The sequence below is a fragment of the Scyliorhinus canicula genome, chromosome 2 (assembly GCF_902713615.1).
Source record: "Scyliorhinus canicula chromosome 2, sScyCan1.1, whole genome shotgun sequence".
NCBI lineage: Eukaryota > Metazoa > Chordata > Chondrichthyes > Carcharhiniformes > Scyliorhinidae > Scyliorhinus > Scyliorhinus canicula.
This window is the reverse complement of record NC_052147.1, coordinates 282,710,415-282,732,828: the sequence shown is the minus strand read 5'-3', so window position 1 is coordinate 282,732,828 and position 22,414 is coordinate 282,710,415. Positions and strand designations below refer to the sequence as shown.

Below are 22,414 nucleotides of genomic sequence, written 5' to 3'. Positions count from 1 at the left end.
AGCTGGTGAGTCCTCCCCAGGGTCCTGGTTGGACTCATCCCTCAAGCGGCATCATTAAAATCACAATTATCTGGTCCTTTTGTTCACCCTCATCAATCCAACTAGACCTTGTCTGAAATGTTTCTTAACTCCATTCATCAGCCACATCCATCGATACCTTCACCCGTTTAAAATCTATCCGCCTCCCTCGTGAAAGCTGCAATCGAGCTAGTATTGTTTCACTCTGTGAAAGGCGCTATATAAATGCAAATGGTCCTTTGGCAGTGGAAACCCGAGCGTTGCTGAAGAAGAGACGTGCCATCGAAGCTTTTCGTCTGGCACTCATCAGGTCAGATACAAGAACACCAAATTTCAAAGGGAGCAACAATTTATACTGCATGAGAGAAGGGGTGCTGATTGGTTGAAATGTCAGCTCTGATAGGCAGAGATGTTGCCAAGGCGCATACACCAGGGAACAATTGTCCCCATTCTGGGTGTTTATTAGAAAATGATGCATGGTAGCAAAAGTGGATAGCACTGTGGCTTCACTGCGCCAGGGTCCCTGGTTCGCTTCCCCGCAGAGTCACTGTCTGTGCGGAGTCTGCCCGTTCTCCCCGTGTCTGCGTGGGTTTCCTCCGGGTGCTCCGGTTTCCTCCCACAGTCCAAAGATGTGCAGGTTAAGTGGATTGGTCACGATAAATTGCCCTTACTGACCAAAAAGGTTAGGACTTATTTGGTTACGTGAAAGTGAGGGCTTAAGTGGGTCGGTGCAGACTCGATGGGCCGAATGGCCTCCTGCGCTGTATGCTCTATGTTCCTTTAGCCTTCAGAGGACAGTTTCGAAAAAGAGGTCATCGCTGGAGCATCCTCACTAACAAATCCGACAGGGAGTAAAATAGGGAGAAAACCCGACAGTGATGGAAATGGCTGCCACGGGGAGTGATCGGGCTGGAGCGGAGAGGGGAAGCTGGATAAAAACACAAAGGAGGAAGGATTAGAAGGTCCTGTGAGGGGCTGAGATGAATTGCGGGGGCAGCAAGCATTTCATAGAGTTTTCAAAGAGGTTACAGTGCAGAAGGAGGCCATTTGGCCCATCGTGTTTGCACCGGCCCTTGGAAAGAGCACCTTACCGAATCCCACACCTCCACCCTATCCCCATAACCTTTTTTGGACACTAATTTAGTCAATCCACCTAACCTGCACATCTTTGGACTGTGGGAGGAAACCGGAGCACCCGGAGGAAACCCACGCAGACACGGGGAGAAGGTGCAGACTCCACACAGACAGTGACCCGCGGCTGGAATTGAACCTGGAGGGGGGGGGGGGGGGGGGGGGGGGGGGGGGTGGAGGCCCATGTGCAGCATAAAACTGGGCTGAACCGGTCATTTAGCGCACTCCTATGTTGTGACGAGACCATCCCGAGGGTGTGGAAGGAGCACTATAAATGCAAGACCTTCGCTCGCTGCTGGTCACCTACCTGCTCGGACCTGGACGGAGGCACAGCAGCTGGACAGCCCGACCTCGTTGGCCGCACTGACGGAGTACAGACCGCCGTCCAGCGTGCTTGCCGACGGGATGAAGAGCGTGTGCCTCTCGCCTTCTGCTTTCAGGATGTGGGTCTGGCTCGTTTTCAGGATTTCCCCGTCTTTTTTCCAAACAACTTGAGGGGGTGGGGGGGGGATGGGGCGGGAAAGAGAAGAAGAGAAATTAATGAGTGAATGAATCAAACCTTTCAGAACCTCAGGATATTTTAAAGCTCTTTGCAGCTGATGTTGCAGCGCTGAAGGGAAGTCACTGTTGTGATGTTGGAAGCATGACAGCCGGTGTTTACACAGCAAGATCCCACAGGCTGCAATGTGGTCACGCACAGATTGTCCTTTCTGGCAATGTTGATAGGGAGATGAAGGTTGGCCCAGGACAACAGTGAGAACACCATTGCTCGTCTCTGATGGTATGACCGTGGTACCTTTCACAGATGGGGCCTCCCTCAGTTTGCGATCTGTGCCTCTGGCAGTGCAGCACCTCCCGCAGTGCTGGACTGAAACAACAATCCGGACTTGGTGCTCAAATCTCTGGAGTGGGACTTGAACCTACCCCCCTCCCCACCCCACCAACCTTTGAAGTGAAGGTGCATCTGGCTCCCACATCCATTCATATCCCTTCATGCTTCAGCGGCCTAAGTGGTGAAGCCCCAATGTTTGTAAACATTGAGCACATCAAAGTGATGTAAGTGCATTCCAAGCACTGAGTGCATTCCAATCACTCAAACATTTGGTTTCACTGCACTTAAATCTCTCTTTGATGTAGTCAATGTTTAGAAACATCTGGGTTTCACCCCTTAGGCTACTGAAGTGTGAAGGGATATGAATGGGTCAAAGCTACATGTGGTTTTTATGCGTTGCCAATCAGAGCCGACTACTGGGAAGCTTGCAGATGATGGACCTGTGGATACCTGAGGCAGGCAAAGCTGCTCACCCTAGAGGAATGGACATGCGGAACTGCAAGGTAAGTATTACAGCTATAATCTCCCCAGTGCCTCTATCTGGACTACTCTCTAGCTTTCAGACAGGGGTCCTTTACTGGAGGGTGTGGTTTGTGTGTGTGGGGGGGGGGGGGGGTGTGGTCTGCATGTGCGAGGTCTGTGGAGTAGGTTGCTTTAGGGGCTGGTTTAGCTCAGGGGCTGGTTTAGCTCAATCAGCTAAATCGCTGGCTTTTAAAGCAGACCAAGCAGGCCAGCAGCACGGTTCACTTCCCGTACCAGCCTCCCCGGACAGGCGCCGGAATGTGGCGACTAGGGGCTTTTCACAGTAACTTAATTGAAGCCTACTCGTGACAATAAGCGATTTTCATTTTCATTTCATTTATTGTGGTTCCTTTGGGGCTCCCCCTATTACAGGGGTCCCTATGGGGGGATGCCTATTACAGGGGTCCCTGGGGGGGGTCACCCCTGTACTCGGAAGTAGGGGGAGGCACCAAGGCAATCCAGGAGTGGCACTCCCAGGCTTGCTGGGGCACAGTCAGGCTGGCAGGGTGCCATTGCATGGTACCAGGGTGGCATTGCTAAGGGCCGGGGCCTGAGGGGGAGGCCCATGTCCATGCAGGGTATGAAGGGTGGGGGGGGGGTGAGGGGAGCGTATGTAAGGGCCTCCTAAAGGTTGGGGGGGGGGGGTTAAATGTGGGGGTCCTGAAAGGAACGGGCCCGAAGGTGGGGGTTGGGAGGCCTGAAAAGGGAAAGGGACCCTCAGCAAACTCATAGCAGGATGTCCTCACTTGGGGTTTTACATTTCAGTGAGATCCCCTCTTGTTCCTCTGGGGCTCCAGTGAATACATTCTGCCCAAAGTACTGTGTGGGGACTTTCACCTTGGAGATCAGTTTGGTGAACCCTTGTTCCACCCTCTCTAATATCCTTCCTTCAATCCGACAATCGTCCCGATGTGATCCCATCGCAGCCCCACATAATCGCAGTAAAACTTCCTTCATCATTCTCTTCCCAACCCTTTGCAACAATGGAAAGCAGCCCATTTTCCTGCCTAATTGCTTACCGTGCCCGTGCCTGCATATCATTTTTCTGAAAAGAGTGACAACATATCCAAAAAGGACATTCAATGTGCGTGAAATGGTGGGAAAGGTGCAAATGCGAAGCCAGGCGGCCGTCGCAATGTCTTACCTTGAGGAATTGGCGTTCCGGTGATGATACATTTTAAAAGCACAGAGGCTCCGACAGTGACCAGTGTGTCAGTGATACTAATCTCAAACACTGGGGGCTCCAAGGGATCTTCGCCGGCCGAGACATAGGAATCGTCTGAAGATTCTGCTGAAATCAAGAAGACCAGTCAATCCAAAACATGGTTAACGGTGAAGATCTTTATCCCATGGTACACTGGGGCATTGGTTACTGAAACAGCGCCGAACATTTTGAGTCGTGACCCTGACAGAGTCGTCACAATCCCCAACTGGACCCCCTCACCACTCCCATTCCTCCCCCCCCCCCTCCCCCCACTCCCTCGCCACCCCAGCGAACATGACCAGCAGCTTCCTGTCCTTTCTCTCCTTCACTCCAATGCAGGATTCAGGCCCTCGACTCACCCCTCTGCTTCCCACCATTTCCCACCGCACTGGGGACAGTAAAGACCATAAGACAAAGGAGCAGATGTAGGCCACTTGGCCCATCGAGTCTGCTCCGCCATTCAATCCTGGCTGACATGTTTCTCATCCCCATTCTCCTGCCTTCCTCCCATAGCCCCGATCCAATTATTAATCAAGAAATATGGGTAGTCCAGTTCAGTTTCTGGCCAGTGGCAACCCCCAGGATCTTGATGGGGTTTTCGGCAATGGTAATGGCATTGAGGATCAATGGGAGATGGTTAGTTTCTGTGTTGGTGATGGTCATTCCCTGGCACTTGTTTGACGCGAATGTTACTTATTCTGAATATACTGTAAATGTCCCACTGCATCCCAATGAGTATCCTGTATATATCCCACTGTATCCCAATGAGTATCCTGTATATATCCCACAGTATCCCAGTGAGTATCCTCTATATATCCCACTGTGTCCCAGTGAGCATCCTTTATATATCCCACAGTATCCCAGTGAGTATCCTCTATATATCCCACTGTGTCCCAGTGAGTATCCTGTATATATCCCACTGTATCCCAGTGAGTATCCTGTAAATATCCCACAGTATCCCAGTGAGTATCCTGTATATATCCCACTGTATCCCAGTGAGTATCCTGTACACATCCCACAGTATCCCAGTGAGTATCCTGTATATATCCCACAATATCCCAGTCAGTATACAGTATGTATCCCACTGTATCCCAGTCAGTATCCTGTATATATCCCACAGTATCCCAGTGAATATCCTGTATATATCCCACAGTATCCCAGTCAGTATCCTGTATATATCCCACAGTATCCCAGTTTAGTATCCTGTGTATATCCCACTGTATCCCAGTGAGTATCCTGTATATATCCCACAGAATCCCAGTCAGTATCCTGTATATATCCCACTTTATCCCAGTGAGTATCCTGTATATATCCCATTGTATCCCAGTGAATATCCTGTATATATCCCACAGTATCCCAGAGTGTATCCTGTGTATATCCCATTGTATCCCAGTGAGTATCCTGTATATATCCCACTGTATCCCAGTGAGTATCCTGTATATATCCCACAGTATCCCAGTGAGTATCCTGTATATATCCCACTGTATCCCAGTGAGTATCCAGTATATATCCCACAGTATCCCAGTGAGTATCCTGCATATTTCCCACAGTATCCCAGTGAGTATCCTGCATATTTCCCACTGTATCATAGAACATAGAACAGTACAGCACAGAACAGGCCCTTCGGCCCTCGATGTTGTGCCGAGCAATGATCATCCTACTCAGACCCACGTATCCACCCTATACCCATAACCCAACAACTCCCCCCCTTAACCTTACTATTAAGGACACTACGGGCAATTTATCATGGCCAATCCACCCTAACCTGCACATCTTTGGACTGTGGGAGGAAACCGGAGCGCCCGGAGGAAACCCGCGCACACACGGGGAGGACGTGCAGACTCCGCACAGACAGTGACCCAGCCGGGAACCGAACCTCGGACCCTGGAGCTGTGAAGCATTTATGCTAACCACCATGCTACCGTGCTGCCCACAGTATCCCAGTGAGTATCCTGTATATATCCCACAGTATCCCAGTGAGTATCCTGTATATATCCCACTGTATCCCAGTGAGCATCCTGTATATATCCCACAGTATCCCAGTGGGTATCCTGTCCCACTGTATCCCATTGAGTATCCAGTATATATCCCACAGTAACCCAGTGAGTATCCTGTATATATCCCACAGTATCCCAGTGAGTATCCTGTATATATCCCACTGTATCCCAGTCAGTATCCTGTATATATCCCACTGTATCCCAGTGAGCATCCTGTCTATAGCCCACTGTATCCCAGTCAGTATCCTGTATATATCCCACAGTATCCCAGTGAGTCTCCTGTACATATCCCACTGTATCCCAGTCAGTATCCTGTATATATCCCACTGTACCCAGTGAGCATCCTGTCTATATCCCACAGTATCCCAGTGAGTATCCAGTATATATCCCACTGTATCCCAGTGAGTATCCTGTATATATCCCACTGTATCCCAGTCAGTATCCAGTATATATCCCACTGTATCCCGGTGAGCATCCTGTCTATATCCCACAGTATCCCAGTGAGTATCCCGTATATATCCCACAGTATCCCAGTGAGGATCCTGTATATATCCCACTGTATCCCAGTGAGTATCCAGTATATATCCCACTGTATCCCAGTGAGTATCCTGTACATATCCCACTGTATCCCAGTGAGTATCCAGTATATATCCCACAGTATCCCAGTGAATATCCTGTATATATCCCACTGTATCCCAGTGAGTATCCTGTATATATCCCACTGTATTCCTGTGAGTATCCCGTATATATCCCACTGTATCCCAGTGAGTATCCTGTATATATCCCACTGTATCCCAGTGAGTATCCTGCATATATCCCACTGTATCCCAGTGAGTATCCTGTATATATCCCACAGTATCCCAGTGAGTATCCTGTACATATCCCACTGTATCCCAGTGAGTATCCTGTACATATCCCACAGTATCCCAGTGTGTATCCTGTATATATCCCACAGTATCCCAGTGAATATCCTGTATTTATCCCACTGTATCGCAGTGAGTATGCTATATATATCCCACAGTATCCCAGTGAATATCCTGTATATATCCCACTGTATCCCAGTGAGTATCCTGTACATATCCCACACTATCCCAGTGAGTATCCTGTATATATCCCACAGTATCCCAGTCAGTATCCTGTATATATCCCACAGTATGCCAGTGAGTATCCTGTATATATCCCACAGTATCCCAGTCAGTATCCTGTATATATCCCACTGTATCCCAGTGAGTATCCAGTATATATCCCACTGTATCCCAGTGAGTATCCTGTATATATCCCACTGTATCCCAGTGTGTATCCAGTATATATCCCACAGTATCCAAGTGAATATCCTGTATATATCACACTGTATCCCAGTCAGTATCCTGTATATATCCCACTGTATCCCAGTCAGTATCCTGTATATATCCCAGAGTATCCCAGTGAGTATCCTGTATATATCCCACTGTATCCCAGAGTGTATCCTGTATATATCCCACTGTATCCCAGTGAGTATCCTGTATATATCCCACTGTATCCCAGTGAGTATCCTGTATATATCCCACTGTATCCCAGTCAGTATCCAGTATATATCCCACTGTATCCCGGTGAGCATCCTGTCTATATCCCACAGTATCCCAGTGAGTATCCCGTATATATCCCACAGTATCCCAGTGAGGATCCTGTATATATCCCACTGTATCCCAGTGAGTATCCAGTATATATCCCACTGTATCCCAGTGAGTATCCTGTACATATCCCACTGTATCCCAGTGAGTATCCAGTATATATCCCACAGTATCCCAGTGAATATCCTGTATATATCCCACTGTATCCCAGTGAGTATCCTGTATATATCCCACTGTATTCCTGTGAGTATCCCGTATATATCCCACTGTATCCCAGTGAGTATCCTGTATATATCCCACTGTCTCCCAGTGAGTATCCTGCATATATCCCACTGTATCCCAGTGAGTATCCTGTATATATCCCACAGTATCCCAGTGAGTATCCTGTACATATCCCACTGTATCCCAGTGAGTATCCTGTACATATCCCACAGTATCCCAGTGTGTATCCTGTATATATCCCACAGTATCCCAGTGAATATCCTGTATTTATCCCACTGTATCGCAGTGAGTATGCTATATATATCCCACAGTATCCCAGTGAATATCCTGTATATATCCCACTGTATCCCAGTGAGTATCCTGTACATATCCCACACTATCCCAGTGAGTATCCTGTATATATCCCACAGTATCCCAGTCAGTATCCTGTATATATCCCACAGTATGCCAGTGAGTATCCTGTATATATCCCACAGTATCCCAGTCAGTATCCTGTATATATCCCACTGTATCCCAGTGAGTATCCAGTATATATCCCACTGTATCCCAGTGAGTATCCTGTATATATCCCACTGTATCCCAGTGTGTATCCAGTATATATCCCACAGTATCCAAGTGAATATCCTGTATATATCACACTGTATCCCAGTCAGTATCCTGTATATATCCCACTGTATCCCAGTCAGTATCCTGTATATATCCCAGAGTATCCCAGTGAGTATCCTGTATATATCCCACTGTATCCCAGAGTGTATCCTGTATATATCCCACTGTATCCCAGTGAGTATCCTGTATATATCCCACAGTATCCCATGAATATCCTGTATATATCCCACAGTATCCCAGTCAGTATCCTGTATATATCCCACAGTATCCCAGTCAGTATCCTGTATATATCCCACAGTATCCCAGTCAGTATCCTGTATATATCCCACAGTATCCCAGTCAGTATCCTGTATATATCCCACTGTATCCCAGTGAGTATCCTGTATGTGTCCCACTGTATCCCAGTCAGTATCCTGTATATATCCCGCTGTATCCCAGTGAATATCCTGTATATATCCCACTGTATCCCAGTGAGTATCCTGTATATATCCCACATTATCCCAGAGTGTATCCTGTATATATCCCACTGTATCCCAGTGAGTATCCTGTATATATCCCACTGTATCCCAGTGAGTATCCTGTATATATCCCACATTATCCCAGAGTGTATTCTGTATATATCCCACAGTATCCCAGAGTGTATCCTGTATATATCCCACTGTATCCCAGTGAGTATCCTGTGTATATCCCACAGTATCCCAGTGAGTATCCTCTATATATCCCACAGTATCCCAGTGAGTATCCTGTATATATCCCACTGTATCCCAGTGAGTATCCTGTATATATCCCACTGTATCCCAGTGAGCATCCTTTATATATCCCACTGTATCCCAGTGAGTATCCTGTATATATCCCACAGTATCCCAGTGAGCATCCTTTATATATCCCACAGTATCCAGTGAGTATCCACTATATATCCCACTGTATCCCAATGAGTATCCTGTATATATCCCACAGTATCCCAATGAGTATCCTGTATATATCCCACAGTATCCCAGTGAGTATCCTCTATATATCCCACTGTGTCCCAGTGAGCATCCTTTATATATCCCACAGTATCCCAGTGAGTATCCTCTATATATCCCACTGTGTCCCAGTGAGTATCCTGTATATATCCCACTGTATCCCAGTGAGTATCCTGTAAATATCCCACAGTATCCCAGTGAGTATCCTGTATATATCCCACAGTATCCCAGTGAGTATCCTGTACATATCCCACTGTATACCAGTGAGTATGATGTATATATCCCACAGTATCACAGTGAGTATCCCGTATATATCCCACTGTATCCCCATCAGTTTCCTGTATATATCCCACTGTATCCCAGTGAGTATCCTGTATATATCCCACTGTATCCCAGTGAGAATCCTGCATATATCCCACTGTATCCCAGTGAGTATCCTGTATATATCCCACTGTATCCTAGTGAGTATCCTGTATATATCCCACAGTATCCCAGTGAGTATTCTGTATATATCCCACAGTATCCCAGTGATTATCCTGTATATATCCCACAGTATCCCAGTGAGTATCCAGTATATATCCCACAGTATCCAAGTGAGTATTCTGTATATATCCCACTGTATCCCAGTGAGTATCCTGTATATATCCCACAGTATCCCAGTCAGTATCCTGTCTACATCCCACATCATCCCAGTGAGTATCCTGTATATATCCCACAGTATCCCAGTGAGTATCCTGTATATATCCCACAGTATCCCAGTGAGTATCCTGTATAAATCCCACTGTATCCCAGTCAGTATCCTGTATATATCCCACAATATCCCAGTGAGTATCATGTATATATCCCACTGTATCCCAGTCAGCATCCTGTATATATCCCACAGTATCCCAGTGAGTATCCTGTATATATCCCACTGTATCCCAGTGAGTACCCTGTATATATCCCACTATATCCCAGTGAGTATCCTGTATATATCCCACAGTATCCCAGTGAGTATCCTGTATATATCCCACAGTATCCCAGTGAGTATCCTGTACATATCCCACTGTATACCAGTGAGTATGATGTATATATCCCACAGTATCACAGTGAGTATCCCGTATATATCCCACTGTATCCCCATCAGTTTCCTGTATATATCCCACTGTATCCCAGTGAGTATCCTGTATATATCCCACTGTATCCCAGTGAGAATCCTGCATATATCCCACTGTATCCCAGTGAGTATCCTGTATATATCCCACTGTATCCCAGTGAGTATCCTGTATATATCCCACAGTATCCCAGTGAGTATTCTGTATATATCCCACAGTATCCCAGTGATTATCCTGTATATATCCCACAGTATCCCAGTGAGTATCCTGTATATATCCCACAGTATCCAAGTGAGTATTCTGTATATATCCCACTGTATCCCAGTGAGTATCCTGTATATATCCCACAGTATCCCAGTCAGTATCCTGTCTACATCCCACATCATCCCAGTGAGTATCCTGTATATATCCCACAGTATCCCAGTGAGTATCCTGTATATATCCCCCTGTATCCCAGTGAGTATCCTGTATGTATCCCACTGTATCCCAGTGAGTGTCCTGTATATATCCTACAGTATCCCAGTGAGTATCCTGTATATATCCCACTGTATCACAGTGAGTATCCTGTCTACATCCCACATCATCCCAGTGAGTATGATGTATATATCCCACAGGATCCCAGTGAGTATCCCGTATATATCCCACAGTATCCCCGTCAGTATCCTGTATATATCCCACTGTATCCCAGTGAGTATCCTGTATATATCCCACTGTGTCCCAGTGAGTATCCTGCATATATCCCATTGTATCCCAGTGAGTATCCTGTATATATCCCACTCCATCCCAGTGTGTATGCTGTATATATCCCACTGTGTCCCAGTGAGTATCCTGCATATATCCCATTGTATCCCAGTGAGTATCCTGTATATATCCCACTCCATCCCAGTGAGTATCCTGCATATATCCCATTGTATCCCAGTGAGTATCCTGTACACATCCCACTGTATCCCCGTGAGTATCCTGAATATATCCCACAGTATCCCAGTGAGTATCCTGTATATATCCCACAGAATCCCAGTCAGTATCCTGTATATATCCCACTGTATCCAACTGTGTATCTTGTATATATCCCACAGTATCCCAGTGAATATCCTGTATATATCACACAGTATCCCAGTGAATATACTGTATATATCCCACAGTATCCGAGAGAATATCCTGTATATATCCCACTGTATCCCAGTGAGTATCCTCTATATCTCCCACAGTATCCCAGAGTGTATCCTGTATATATCCCACATTATCCCAGAGTGTATCCTGTATATATCCCACAGTATCCCAGTAGGTATCCTGTATATATCCCACAGTATCCGAGAGAATATCCTGTATATATCCCACTGTATCCCAGTGAGTATCCTGTATATATCCCACAGTATCCCAGTGAGGATCCTGTATATATCCCACTGTATCCCAGTGAGTATCCTGTATATATCCCACATTATCCCAGAGTGTATCCTGTATATATCCCACAGTATCCCAGTAGGTATCCTGTATATATCCCACAGTATCCGAGAGAATATCCTGTATATATCCCACATTATCCCAGAGTGTATCCTGTATATATCCCACAGTATCCCAGTAGGTATCCTGTATATATCCCACAGTATCCGAGAGAATATCCTGCATATATCCCATTGTATCCCAGTGAGTATCCTGTACACATCCCACTGTATCCCCGTGAGTATCCTGAATATATCCCACAGTATCCCAGTGAGTATCCTGTATATATCCCACAGAATCCCAGTCAGTATCCTGTATATATCCCACTGTATCCAACTGTGTATCCTGTATATATCCCACAGTATCCCAGTGAATATCCTGTATATATCACACAGTATCCCAGTGAATACACTGTATATATCCCACAGTATCCAAGAGAATATCCTGTATATATCCCACTGTATCCCAGTGAGCATCCTCTATATCTCCCACAGTATCCCAGAGTGTATCCTGTATATATCCCACATTATCCCAGAGTGTATCCTGTATATATCCCACAGTATCCCAGTAGGTATCCTGTATATATCCCACAGTATCCGAGAGAATATCCTGTATATATCCCACTGTATCCCAGTGAGTATCCTGTACACATCCCACTGTATCCCAGTGAGTATCCTGTATATATCCCACAGTGTCCCAGTGAGGATCCTGTATATATCCCACTGTATCCCAGTGAGTATCCTGTATATATCCCACATTATCCCAGAGTGTATCCTGTATATATCCCACAGTATCCCAGTAGGTATCCTGTATATATCCCACAGTATCCGAGAGAATATCCTGTATATATCCCACTGTATCCCAGTGAGTATCCTGTATATATCCCACAGTATCCCAGTGAGTATCCTGTATATATCCCATTGTATCCCAGTGAGTATCCTGTATATATCCCACAGTATCCCCGTCAGTATCCTGTATATATCCCACTGTATCCCAGTGAGTATCCTGTATATATCCCACAGTATGCCAGTGAGTATCCTGTCTATATCCCACAGCATCCCAGTGAGTATCCTGTATATATCCCACATAGCTGTTTAGCACAATGCTAAATTGCTGGCTTTGAAAGCAGACCAAGCAGGCCAGCAGCACGGTTCGATTCCCGTAACAGCCTCCCCGAACAGGTGCCGGAATGTGGCGACTAGGGGCTTTTCACAGTAACTTCATTTGAAGCCTACTCGTGACAATAAGTGATTTTCATTTTTCATTTTCATTCATTATCCCAGTGAGTATCCTGTATATATCGCACAGTATCCCAGTGAATATCCTGGATATATCCCACAATATCCCAGTGAGTATCCTGTATATATCCCACAATATCTCAGTGAGTATCCTGTACGTATCCCACAGTATCCCAGTGAGTATCCTGTATATATCCCACAGTATCCCAGTCAGTATCCTGTATATATCCCACAGTATCCCAGTCAGTATCCTGTATATATACCACAGTATCCCAGAGTGCATCCTGCATATATCCCACTGTATCCCAGTGGGTATCCTGTATATATCCCACAGTATCCCAGTGGGTATCCTGTATATATCCCACAGTATCACAGTGAATATCCTGTATATATCCCACAGTATCCCAGTGAGTATCCTGTATATATCCCACAGTATCCCAGTGGGTATCCTGTATATATCCCACAGTATCCCAGTGGGTATCCTGTATATATCCCACAGTATCCCAGTGAATATACTGTATATATCCCACAGTATACCAGTGAATATACTGTATATATCCCACAGTATCCCAGTGAGTATCCTGTATATATCCCACTGTATCCCAGTCAGTATCCTGTATATATCCCACAGTATCTCAGAGTGTATCATGTATATATCCCACTGTATCCCAGTGAGTATCCTGTATATATTCCACAGTATCCGAGAGAATATCCTGTATATATCCCACTGTATCCCAGTGAGTATCCTGTAAATATCCCACAGTATCCCAGTCAGGATCCTGTATATATCAAACAGTGTCCCAGTCAGGATCCTGTATATATCCCACAGTATCCCAGAGAATATCCTGTATATATCCCACAGAATCCCAGAGAATATACTGTATATATCAGACTGTATCCCACTGAGTATCCTGTATATATCCAACATTATCCCAGTGAGTATCCTGTATATAATCAACATTATCCGAGTGAGTATCCTGTATATATCCCACAGTGTCCCAGAGTGTGTCCTGTATATCTCCCACATTATCCGAGTCAGTATCCTGTATATATCCCACATTATCCGAGTCAGTATCCTGTATGTATCCCACTGTATCCCAGTGAGTATCCTGTATATATCCCACAGTATCCCAGTGAGTATCCAGTATATATCCCACAGTGTCCCAGAGTGTGTCCTGTATATATCCCACATTATCCGAGTCAGTATCCTGTATATATCCCACAGTATCCCAGTGAATATCCTGTACATATCCCATATTATCCCAGTGAGTATCCTGTATATATCCCACAGTATCCCAGTCAGTATCCTGTGTATATCCCACAGTATCCCAGTGAGTATCCTGTATATATCCCACTGTGTCCCAGTGAATATCCTGTATATATCCCACAGTATCCCAGTGAGTATCCTGCATATATCCCACAGTATCCCAGTGAGTATCCTGTATATATCCCACTGTGTCCCAGTGAGTATCCTGTATATATCCCATTGTATCCCATTGAATATCCTGTATATATCCCACAGTATCCCAGTGAGTATCCTGCATATATCCCACAGTATCCCAGTCAGTATCCAGTATATATCCCACATTATCCCAGTGAGTATCCTGTATATATCCCACTGTATCCCAGTGTGTATCCAGTATATATCCCACATTATCCCAGTGAGTATCCTGTATATATCCCACAGTATCCCAGTGAATATCCTGTATATATCCAACATTATCCGAGTGAGTATCCTGTATATATCCCACAGTATCCCAGTGAATATCCTGTATATATCCCACATTATCCCAGTGAGTATCCTGCATATATCCCACAGTATCCCAGTCAGTATCCAGTATATATCCCACATTATCCCAGTGAGTATCCTGTATATATCCCACTGTATCCCAGTGTGTATCCAGTACATATCCCACATTATCCCAGTGAGTATCCTGTATATATCCCACAGTATCCCAGTGAATATCCTGTATATATCCAACATTATCCCAGTGAGTATCCTGTATATATCCCACAGTATCCCAGTGAATATCCTGTATATATCCCACAGTATCCCAGTGAATATCCTGTATATATCCCACATTATCCCAGTGAGTATCCTGTATATATCCCACTGTATCCCAGTGTGTATCCAGTATATATCCCACATTATCCCAGTGAGTATCCTGTATATATCCCACAGTATCCCAGTGAATATCCTGTATATATCCCACAATATCCCAGTGAGTATCCTGTATGTATCCCACAGTATCCCAGTGAATGTACTGTTTATATCCCACAGTATCAGAGAGAATATCCTGTATATATCCCACTGTATCCCAGTGAGTATCCTGTATATATCCCACAGTATCCCAGTGAGGATCCTGTATATATCCCACAGTATCCCAGAGAATATCCTCTATATATCAGACTGTATCCCACTGAGTATCCTGTATATATCCAACATTATCCCAGTGAGTATCCTGTATATAATCAACATTATCCGAGTAAGTATCCTGTATATATCCCACAGTGTCCCAGAGTGTGTCCTGTATATATCCCACATTATCCGAGTCAGTATCCTGTATATATCCCACATTATCCGAGTCAGTATCCTGTATATCCCACTGTATCCCAGTGAGTATCCTGTATATATCCCACAGTATCCCAGTCAGTATCCTGCATATATCCCACTGTATCCCAGTGTGTATCCTGCATATATCCCACTGTATCCCAGTGAGTATCCTGTATATATCCCACATTATCCCAGTGAATATCCCGTATATATCCCACTGTATCCCAGTAAGTATCCTGTATATATCCCACAGTACCCTGTGAATATCCCGTATATATCCCACATTATCGCAGTGAGTATCCTGTATATATCCCACTGAATCGAATGAGTATCCTGTCTCTATCCCACATCATCCCAGTGAGTATCCTGTATATATCCCACTGTATCCCAGTGAGTATCCTGTCTCTATCCCACATCATCCCAGTGAGTATCCTGTATATATCCCACAGTATCCCAGTGAATATCCTGTATATATCCCACTGTATCCCAGTGAGTATCCTGTATATATCCCACTGTATCCCAGTGAGTATCCTGTATATATCCCACGTAATCCCAGTAAAAATCCTGTGTATTCTACAGTATCCCAGAGTGTTCCCTGTATATAAACTACTGTACCCAGTGAGTATCCTCTATATATATCCCACATTATCCCAGTGAAAATCCTGTATATCCTACAGTACCCCAGAGTGTATCCTGTATATATCCCACTGTATCCCAGTGAATATCCTATAAATATCCCACAGTATCCCAGATTGTATCCTATATATATCCCACAGTATCCCAGTGAGTATCCTGTATATATCCCACTGTATCCCAGTTAGTATCCTGCATATATCCCACTATATCCCAGTGAGCATCCTGCAAATATCCCACTGTATCCCAGTGAGTATCCTGTATATATCCCCCTGTATCCCACTGAGTATCCTGTATGTATCCCACTGTATCCAAGTGAGTATCCTGTCTACATCCCACATCATCCCAGTGAGTATCCTGCATATATCCCACTGTATCCCAGAATATATCCTGTCTATATCCCACTGTATCCCAGTGAGTATCCTGTATATATCCCCCTGTATCCCACTGAGTATCCTGTATGTATCCCACTGTATCCCAGTGAGTGTCCTGTCTATATCCCACAGTATCCCAGTGAATATCCTGTATATATCCCACAGTATCCCAGTGAGTATCCTGTATATATCCCACAGTATCCCAGTGAATATCCTGTATATATCCCACAGTATCCCAGTGAGTATCCTGTATATATCCCAGTGCATCCCAGTCAGTATCCTGTATATATCCCACAGTATCCCAGTGAGTATCCTGTATATATCCCACTGTATCCCCGTCAGTATCCTGTATGTATCCCATTGTATCCCAGTGGGTATCCTGTATATATCCCACATTATCCCAGTGAATATCCTGTATATATCCCACAGTATCCCAGAGTGTATTCTGTATATATCCCACAGAATCCCAGTGAGTATCCTGTATATTTCCCATAGTATCCCAGTGAGTATCCAGTATATATCCCACTGTATCCCAGTCAGTATCCCGTATATATCCCACAGTATCCCAGTGAGTATCCTGTATATATCCCACAGTATCCCAGTCAGTATCCTGTATATATCCCACAGTATCCCAGTGAATATCCTGTATATATCCCACAGTATCCCAGTGAATATCCTGTATATATCCCACAGTATCCCAGTGAATATCCTGTATATATCCCACAGAATCCCAGTGAGTATCCTGTATATATCCCACAGAATCCCAGTGAGTATCCTGTATATATCCCACTTTATCCCAGAGTGTATCCTGTATATATCCCACTCCATCCTAGTGAGTATCCTGCATATATCCCACTGTATCCGAGAGTGTATCCTGTATATATCCCACTGTATCCCAGTGAGTATCCTGTATATATCCCACTGTATCCCAGTACCCCGTATATATCCCACATTATCCCAGTGAGTATCCTGTATATATCCCATTGTATCCCAGTGAATATCCTGTATATATCCCACTGTATCCCAGTGAGTATCCTGTATATATCCCACAGTATCTCAGTCAGTATCCTGTATATATCCCACTGTATCCCAGTCAGTATCCTGTATATATCCCACTGTATCCCAGTCAGTATCCTGTACATATCCCACAGTATCTCAGTCAATATCCTGTATATATCCCACTGTATCCCAGTCAGTATCCTGTATATATCCCACAGTATCCCAGTGAATATCCTGTATATATCCCACTGTATCCCAGTGAATATCCTGTATATATCCCACAGTATCCCAGTGAATATCCTGTAAATATCCCACAGTATCCCAGTGAGTATCCTGTATATATCCCACAGTATCCCAGTTAGTATCCTGTACATATCCCACAGTATCTAGGTCAGTATCCTGTATATATCCCACTGTATCCCAGTCAGTATCCTGTATATATCCCACTGTATCCCAGTCAGTATCCTGTACATATCCCACAGTATCTCAGTGAGTATACTGTATATATCCCACTGTATCCCAGTGAGTATCCTGTATATATCCCACTGTATCCCAGTCAGTATCCTGTACATATCCCACAGTATCTCAGTGAGTATACTGTATATATCCCACTGTATCCCAGTGCGTATCCTGTATATATCCCACTGTATCCCAGTCAGTATCCTGTATATATCCCACTGTATCCCAGCCAGTATCCTGTACATATCCCACAGTATGTCAGTCAGTATCCTGTATATATCCCACTGTATCCCAGTGAGTATCCTGTATATATCCCACTGTATCCCAGCCAGTATCCTGTACATATCCCACAGTGTCTCAGTGAGTATCCTGTATATATCCCACTGTATCCCAGTCAGTATCCTGTATATATCCCACTGTATCCCAGTCAGTATCCTGTACATATCCCACAGTATCCCAGTGAGTATACTGTATATATCCCACAGTATCCCAGTGAGTATCCCGTATATATCCCACAGTATCCCAGAGTGTATCCTGTATATATCCCATTGTATCCCAGTGAATATCCTGTATATATCCCACTGTATCCCAGTGAATATCCTGTATATATCCCACTGTATCGCAGTGAGTATCCCGTATATATCCCACTGTATCCCAGTGAGTATCCTGCATATATCCCACTCTATCCCAGTGAGTATCCTGCACACATCCCACAGTATCCCAGTGAGTATCCTGTATATATCCCACAATATCCCAGTCAGTATCCAGTATATATCCCACTGTATCCCAGTCAGTATCCTGTATATATCCCACAGTATCCCAGTGAATATCCTGTATATATCCCACAGTATCCCAGTTAGTATCCTGTAAATATCCCACAGTATCCCAGTGAGTATCCTGTATATATCCCACAGTATCCCAGTTAGTATCCTGTAAATATCCCACAGTATGCCAGTGAGTATCCTGTATATATCCCACTGTATCCCAGTGAGTATCCTGTACACATCCCACAGTATCCCAGTGAGTATCCTGTATATATCCCACAATATCCCAGTCAGTATCCAGTATATATCCCACTGTATCCCAGTGAGTATCCTGTATATATCCCACTGTATCCCAGTGAGTATCCCGTATATATCCCACAGTATCCCAGTGAGTATCCTGTATATATCCCATTGTATCCCAGTGAATATCCTGTATATATCCCACTGTATCCCAGTGAATAACCTGTATATATCCCACAGTATCCCAGTGAATATCCTGTATATATCCCACTGTATCCCAGTGAATATCCTGTCTATATCCCACAGTATCCCAGTGAATATTCTATATATATCCCACAGTATCCCAGTGAGTATCCTGTATATATCCCACTGTATCCCAGTGGGTATCCCGCATATATCCCACATTATCCCAGTGAATATCCTGTATATATCCCATTGTATCCCAGTGTGTATCCTGTACACATCCCACTGTATCCCAGTGAATATCCTGTATATATCCCACTGTATCCCAGTGAGTATCCTGTATATATCCCACTGTATCCCAGTGAGTATCCTGTATATATCCCACTGTATCCCAGTGAATATCCTGTATATATCCCACTGTATCCCAGTGAGTATCCTGTATATATCCCACAGTATCCCAGTGAGTGTCCTGTTCACATCCCACTGTATCCCAGTGAATATCCTGTACACATCCCACTGTATCCCAGTGAATATCCTGTATATATCCCACTGTATCCCAGTGAGTATCCCGTATATATCCCACTGTATCCCAGTGAGTCTCCTGTATATCTTGTCTGTGGCACGGTGGCACATATGCACTGTTGCCCCACTGCGCCATGCACCCGGGTTCAATTCCAGCCTCGGGTGTCTATGTGGAGTCTGCACTTTCTCCCCGTGTCTGAGTGGGTTTCCTCCGGGTGCTCCGGTTTCCTCCCGCCGTCCAAAGATGTGTAGGTTGGTCAGGGTTACGGGATAGAGCAAGGGGATTGGGCTTTGGTAGGGCACTCTTTCAGAATGAGAACCCCCAATGCGACGGTTAGTTTAGACAGCAAGTTACAGCAAGGTCATCATTTTGTTCTCTCTACCTTCTCACCTTACCTAGCTCTAGGGAAGTGGGACGGGATTTCTTGGATTTCGCTCGGGAAGTCCTTCGCCCCAATTTCTCTCGAACCAGGGGTTTGGCCTCTTCTTTCAAATCCACCGTTTCTGGATCTTTCTTTTCCCTGACAGGGATCTTCAGGCCTGGATAGGCTGGGGTCCCAGGACCCTGCACGGCCGTCGTACCTGCAGGGCTGAGTGGGGTGAGGCCCAACCTGGGGGCAGCATCTGTCAGCTCCAGCTCCAGCCTGGCAGCCCCCAGACCGCCCGGCCCGTCCTTGTGCTCATCGCTGGACTCCTTGGAAAGGGGAGATGGCGGTTTGACTTTCCATCTGGACTCTCCAGGCGCATCGGGCTCGTTTAGTGCCACCGCAGAGATGGTCATGGGCGCTCGCGAGTCGGGACTCGAAGTTACCTTTTCTATTGTTTCCACCACAGGTTGGAGATGACCTGGAGGTTGAGTCTGAGGTTGTGGATTTTGGCTTAGCTGTTGTCTTGTTCCAACCTGATCTGATTGTTGAGCAAGGTGATTGGTTGCTGGCTCTTGCACTCTGGCCTTCTCTTTGTTGACTGATTCCTGGTCCTCGAACTCCCCCGTGATGGTGGCCAGGCCTCTCTGCAAAGGTTTGCGTAATGGCGTGACCTCAGGTTGACTTCTCTCGGGGTGTCGCAGACCCGGCCACTGCAGCACCGTCGTCGAGAGCGGCTCCATCAGCTGGGCGCTGAGGGCTTTCCTGGAGGACAGCTCTCGGTTCACAGCCCGCTCCAGTACCGGGGACCTCAGCACTGGCTTTGCCATCGAGCTCATGGCGGTCTTCTTGATCCGGCTGAGCTCCTCCGATATCTTGAGCTCGATGTCACGGGCCCGCGAGGCGTACTTCCCCCGCTCGTCAAAGGAGGCCGCCTTCTGCCTGAAGAACAAGCGCCTCTGCTCGGCGTTGCCGCTGTCGGCGCGCAGCAGCCCTCGCCCCTCGCTCTCCAGCAGGTCGGAGAAGGAGGGTCTGCCCCTGCCATCGCGTGGGTCGGCGTGATCAAAAGACCGGGACTTCCTGAAACCGGGCCACGGCTGCCCGTCCGCCAGCTCGAAGCTCCGCCTCCTCTCCGGGAACGTCTCAAAGTACTTCATCCTGTCGAAGGTTCGGGAGCCCGAGCGGGAGTGGGTAGGCGAGGCACTGCACGAGCTGGCTCTCCGCGCCTGATCCAACACCACCAGGTGGTCATCCGTGGCAGCTACCACCTTCGGCCTCCTGGCCTTGTCCTCGAACTCCGATGGCACGGTGTCCCGGTACTCGACGGGCGTGGTAAGTTTCCGTCGCGGTGTCAGCGGGGTTGTTGGCTGGGGCTGGCCGGCTCGGGAGGCTTTGGGACTTGCCGGTCGGATTTTGAGGGACGTTGGAGGGAGTCCAGTTGGTCTGGGTGCTCCTTGCTGTGAGCCCTGGTTCTGGGCCATGGCTTCCCACCTGTGGCTCGGCTCGAGGGTGCTGTCAAACTGATTCCTAACCAACGTGTCCTCACAAAGGTCCCTGGAGGGAAAGGAAACGAGAGATAAATTACATGAACACGGGCAAAGGGATCCTGGGCATTCTTCACCAATGTGTCACTCTACGATGACCTGCTCCTTGTACCCACGTTCAATCTGCAGCGGACTCAAGCTGTGGGGATGTCCAGAGATTCTGGCTGTGGTGGGTAGAGATTCTAGCGTGCTGACAGTGAAGGACACAGGGTGGATTCATATCCCATGGACCTACTCGCCATCTTACTCAAGGACAGATTTTTCAATCAGTGAGACGATCAATAATTACGGGGATAAGGCGGGACAGTGGAGTTGAGGATTATCATTTCAGATCAGGCATAGTGTAAGCTTTGCGCAGGTCAAGGAGACTGTGGTGGTATGATTTGCATAGCTGTCTGCCATTGGTGCAGAACATCGGCTTACCATTGGCCCTGGTCGGTCATGTGCCTCTCGACCGATTGGTTGAGACCAGTCATGTGACGGCTCTCCGATTGGTCGAGTGGCTGATGTTAACCACACCTCCATACCGAGGTATAAATAGTCAGAACGCCCGGCGGTCGTCCATTTATTGTAGTCGACCGCAGGGCTAAGTTCTAGCTTATTAAAGCCTAACTTTTGTACAGCAACTCGTCTCATCAGAGACCCAACGGAGTGAGGCACATCCAGAGTGGGAATTTGGAACTTGGGTAATTTGGTGCATTGAGGTAATTCGGTGCAGAGTGGGAGAAGGTACTTTTTCCCTACCGGTTTGTTCTCTTTCTTCTGGCCTGTAACTTTTAATCTGCAGGGAGAGAACCAGAGAGCATCCTGGGAAGGTAAGTGATTGTTATTTTTATTTTTGTTACCGTTTCAGATTGTGTGGGGGAGAACTGAAGTGACATCACAGTAAAGCTGTGAC

The 22,414-nt window shown here is 46.0% G+C and overlaps 1 protein-coding gene across 1 annotated transcript in view; it reads right to left on the bottom strand.

Annotated features, from left to right (window-relative positions):
• The window catches only part of spega (striated muscle enriched protein kinase a), a 462,850-nt gene that overhangs the window by 257,490 nt on the left and 182,946 nt on the right, over window positions 1-22,414 (bottom strand). The window contains exons 4-6 of the mRNA XM_038790314.1: window positions 20,004-21,526; window positions 3,648-3,794; window positions 1,457-1,639 (exon numbers count right to left, since the gene is read on the bottom strand). Of these exons, the coding sequence (XP_038646242.1) occupies window positions 1,457-1,639; window positions 3,648-3,794; window positions 20,004-21,526 (1,853 nt within the window). The remainder of the gene's footprint in view (window positions 1-1,456; window positions 1,640-3,647; window positions 3,795-20,003; window positions 21,527-22,414) is intronic.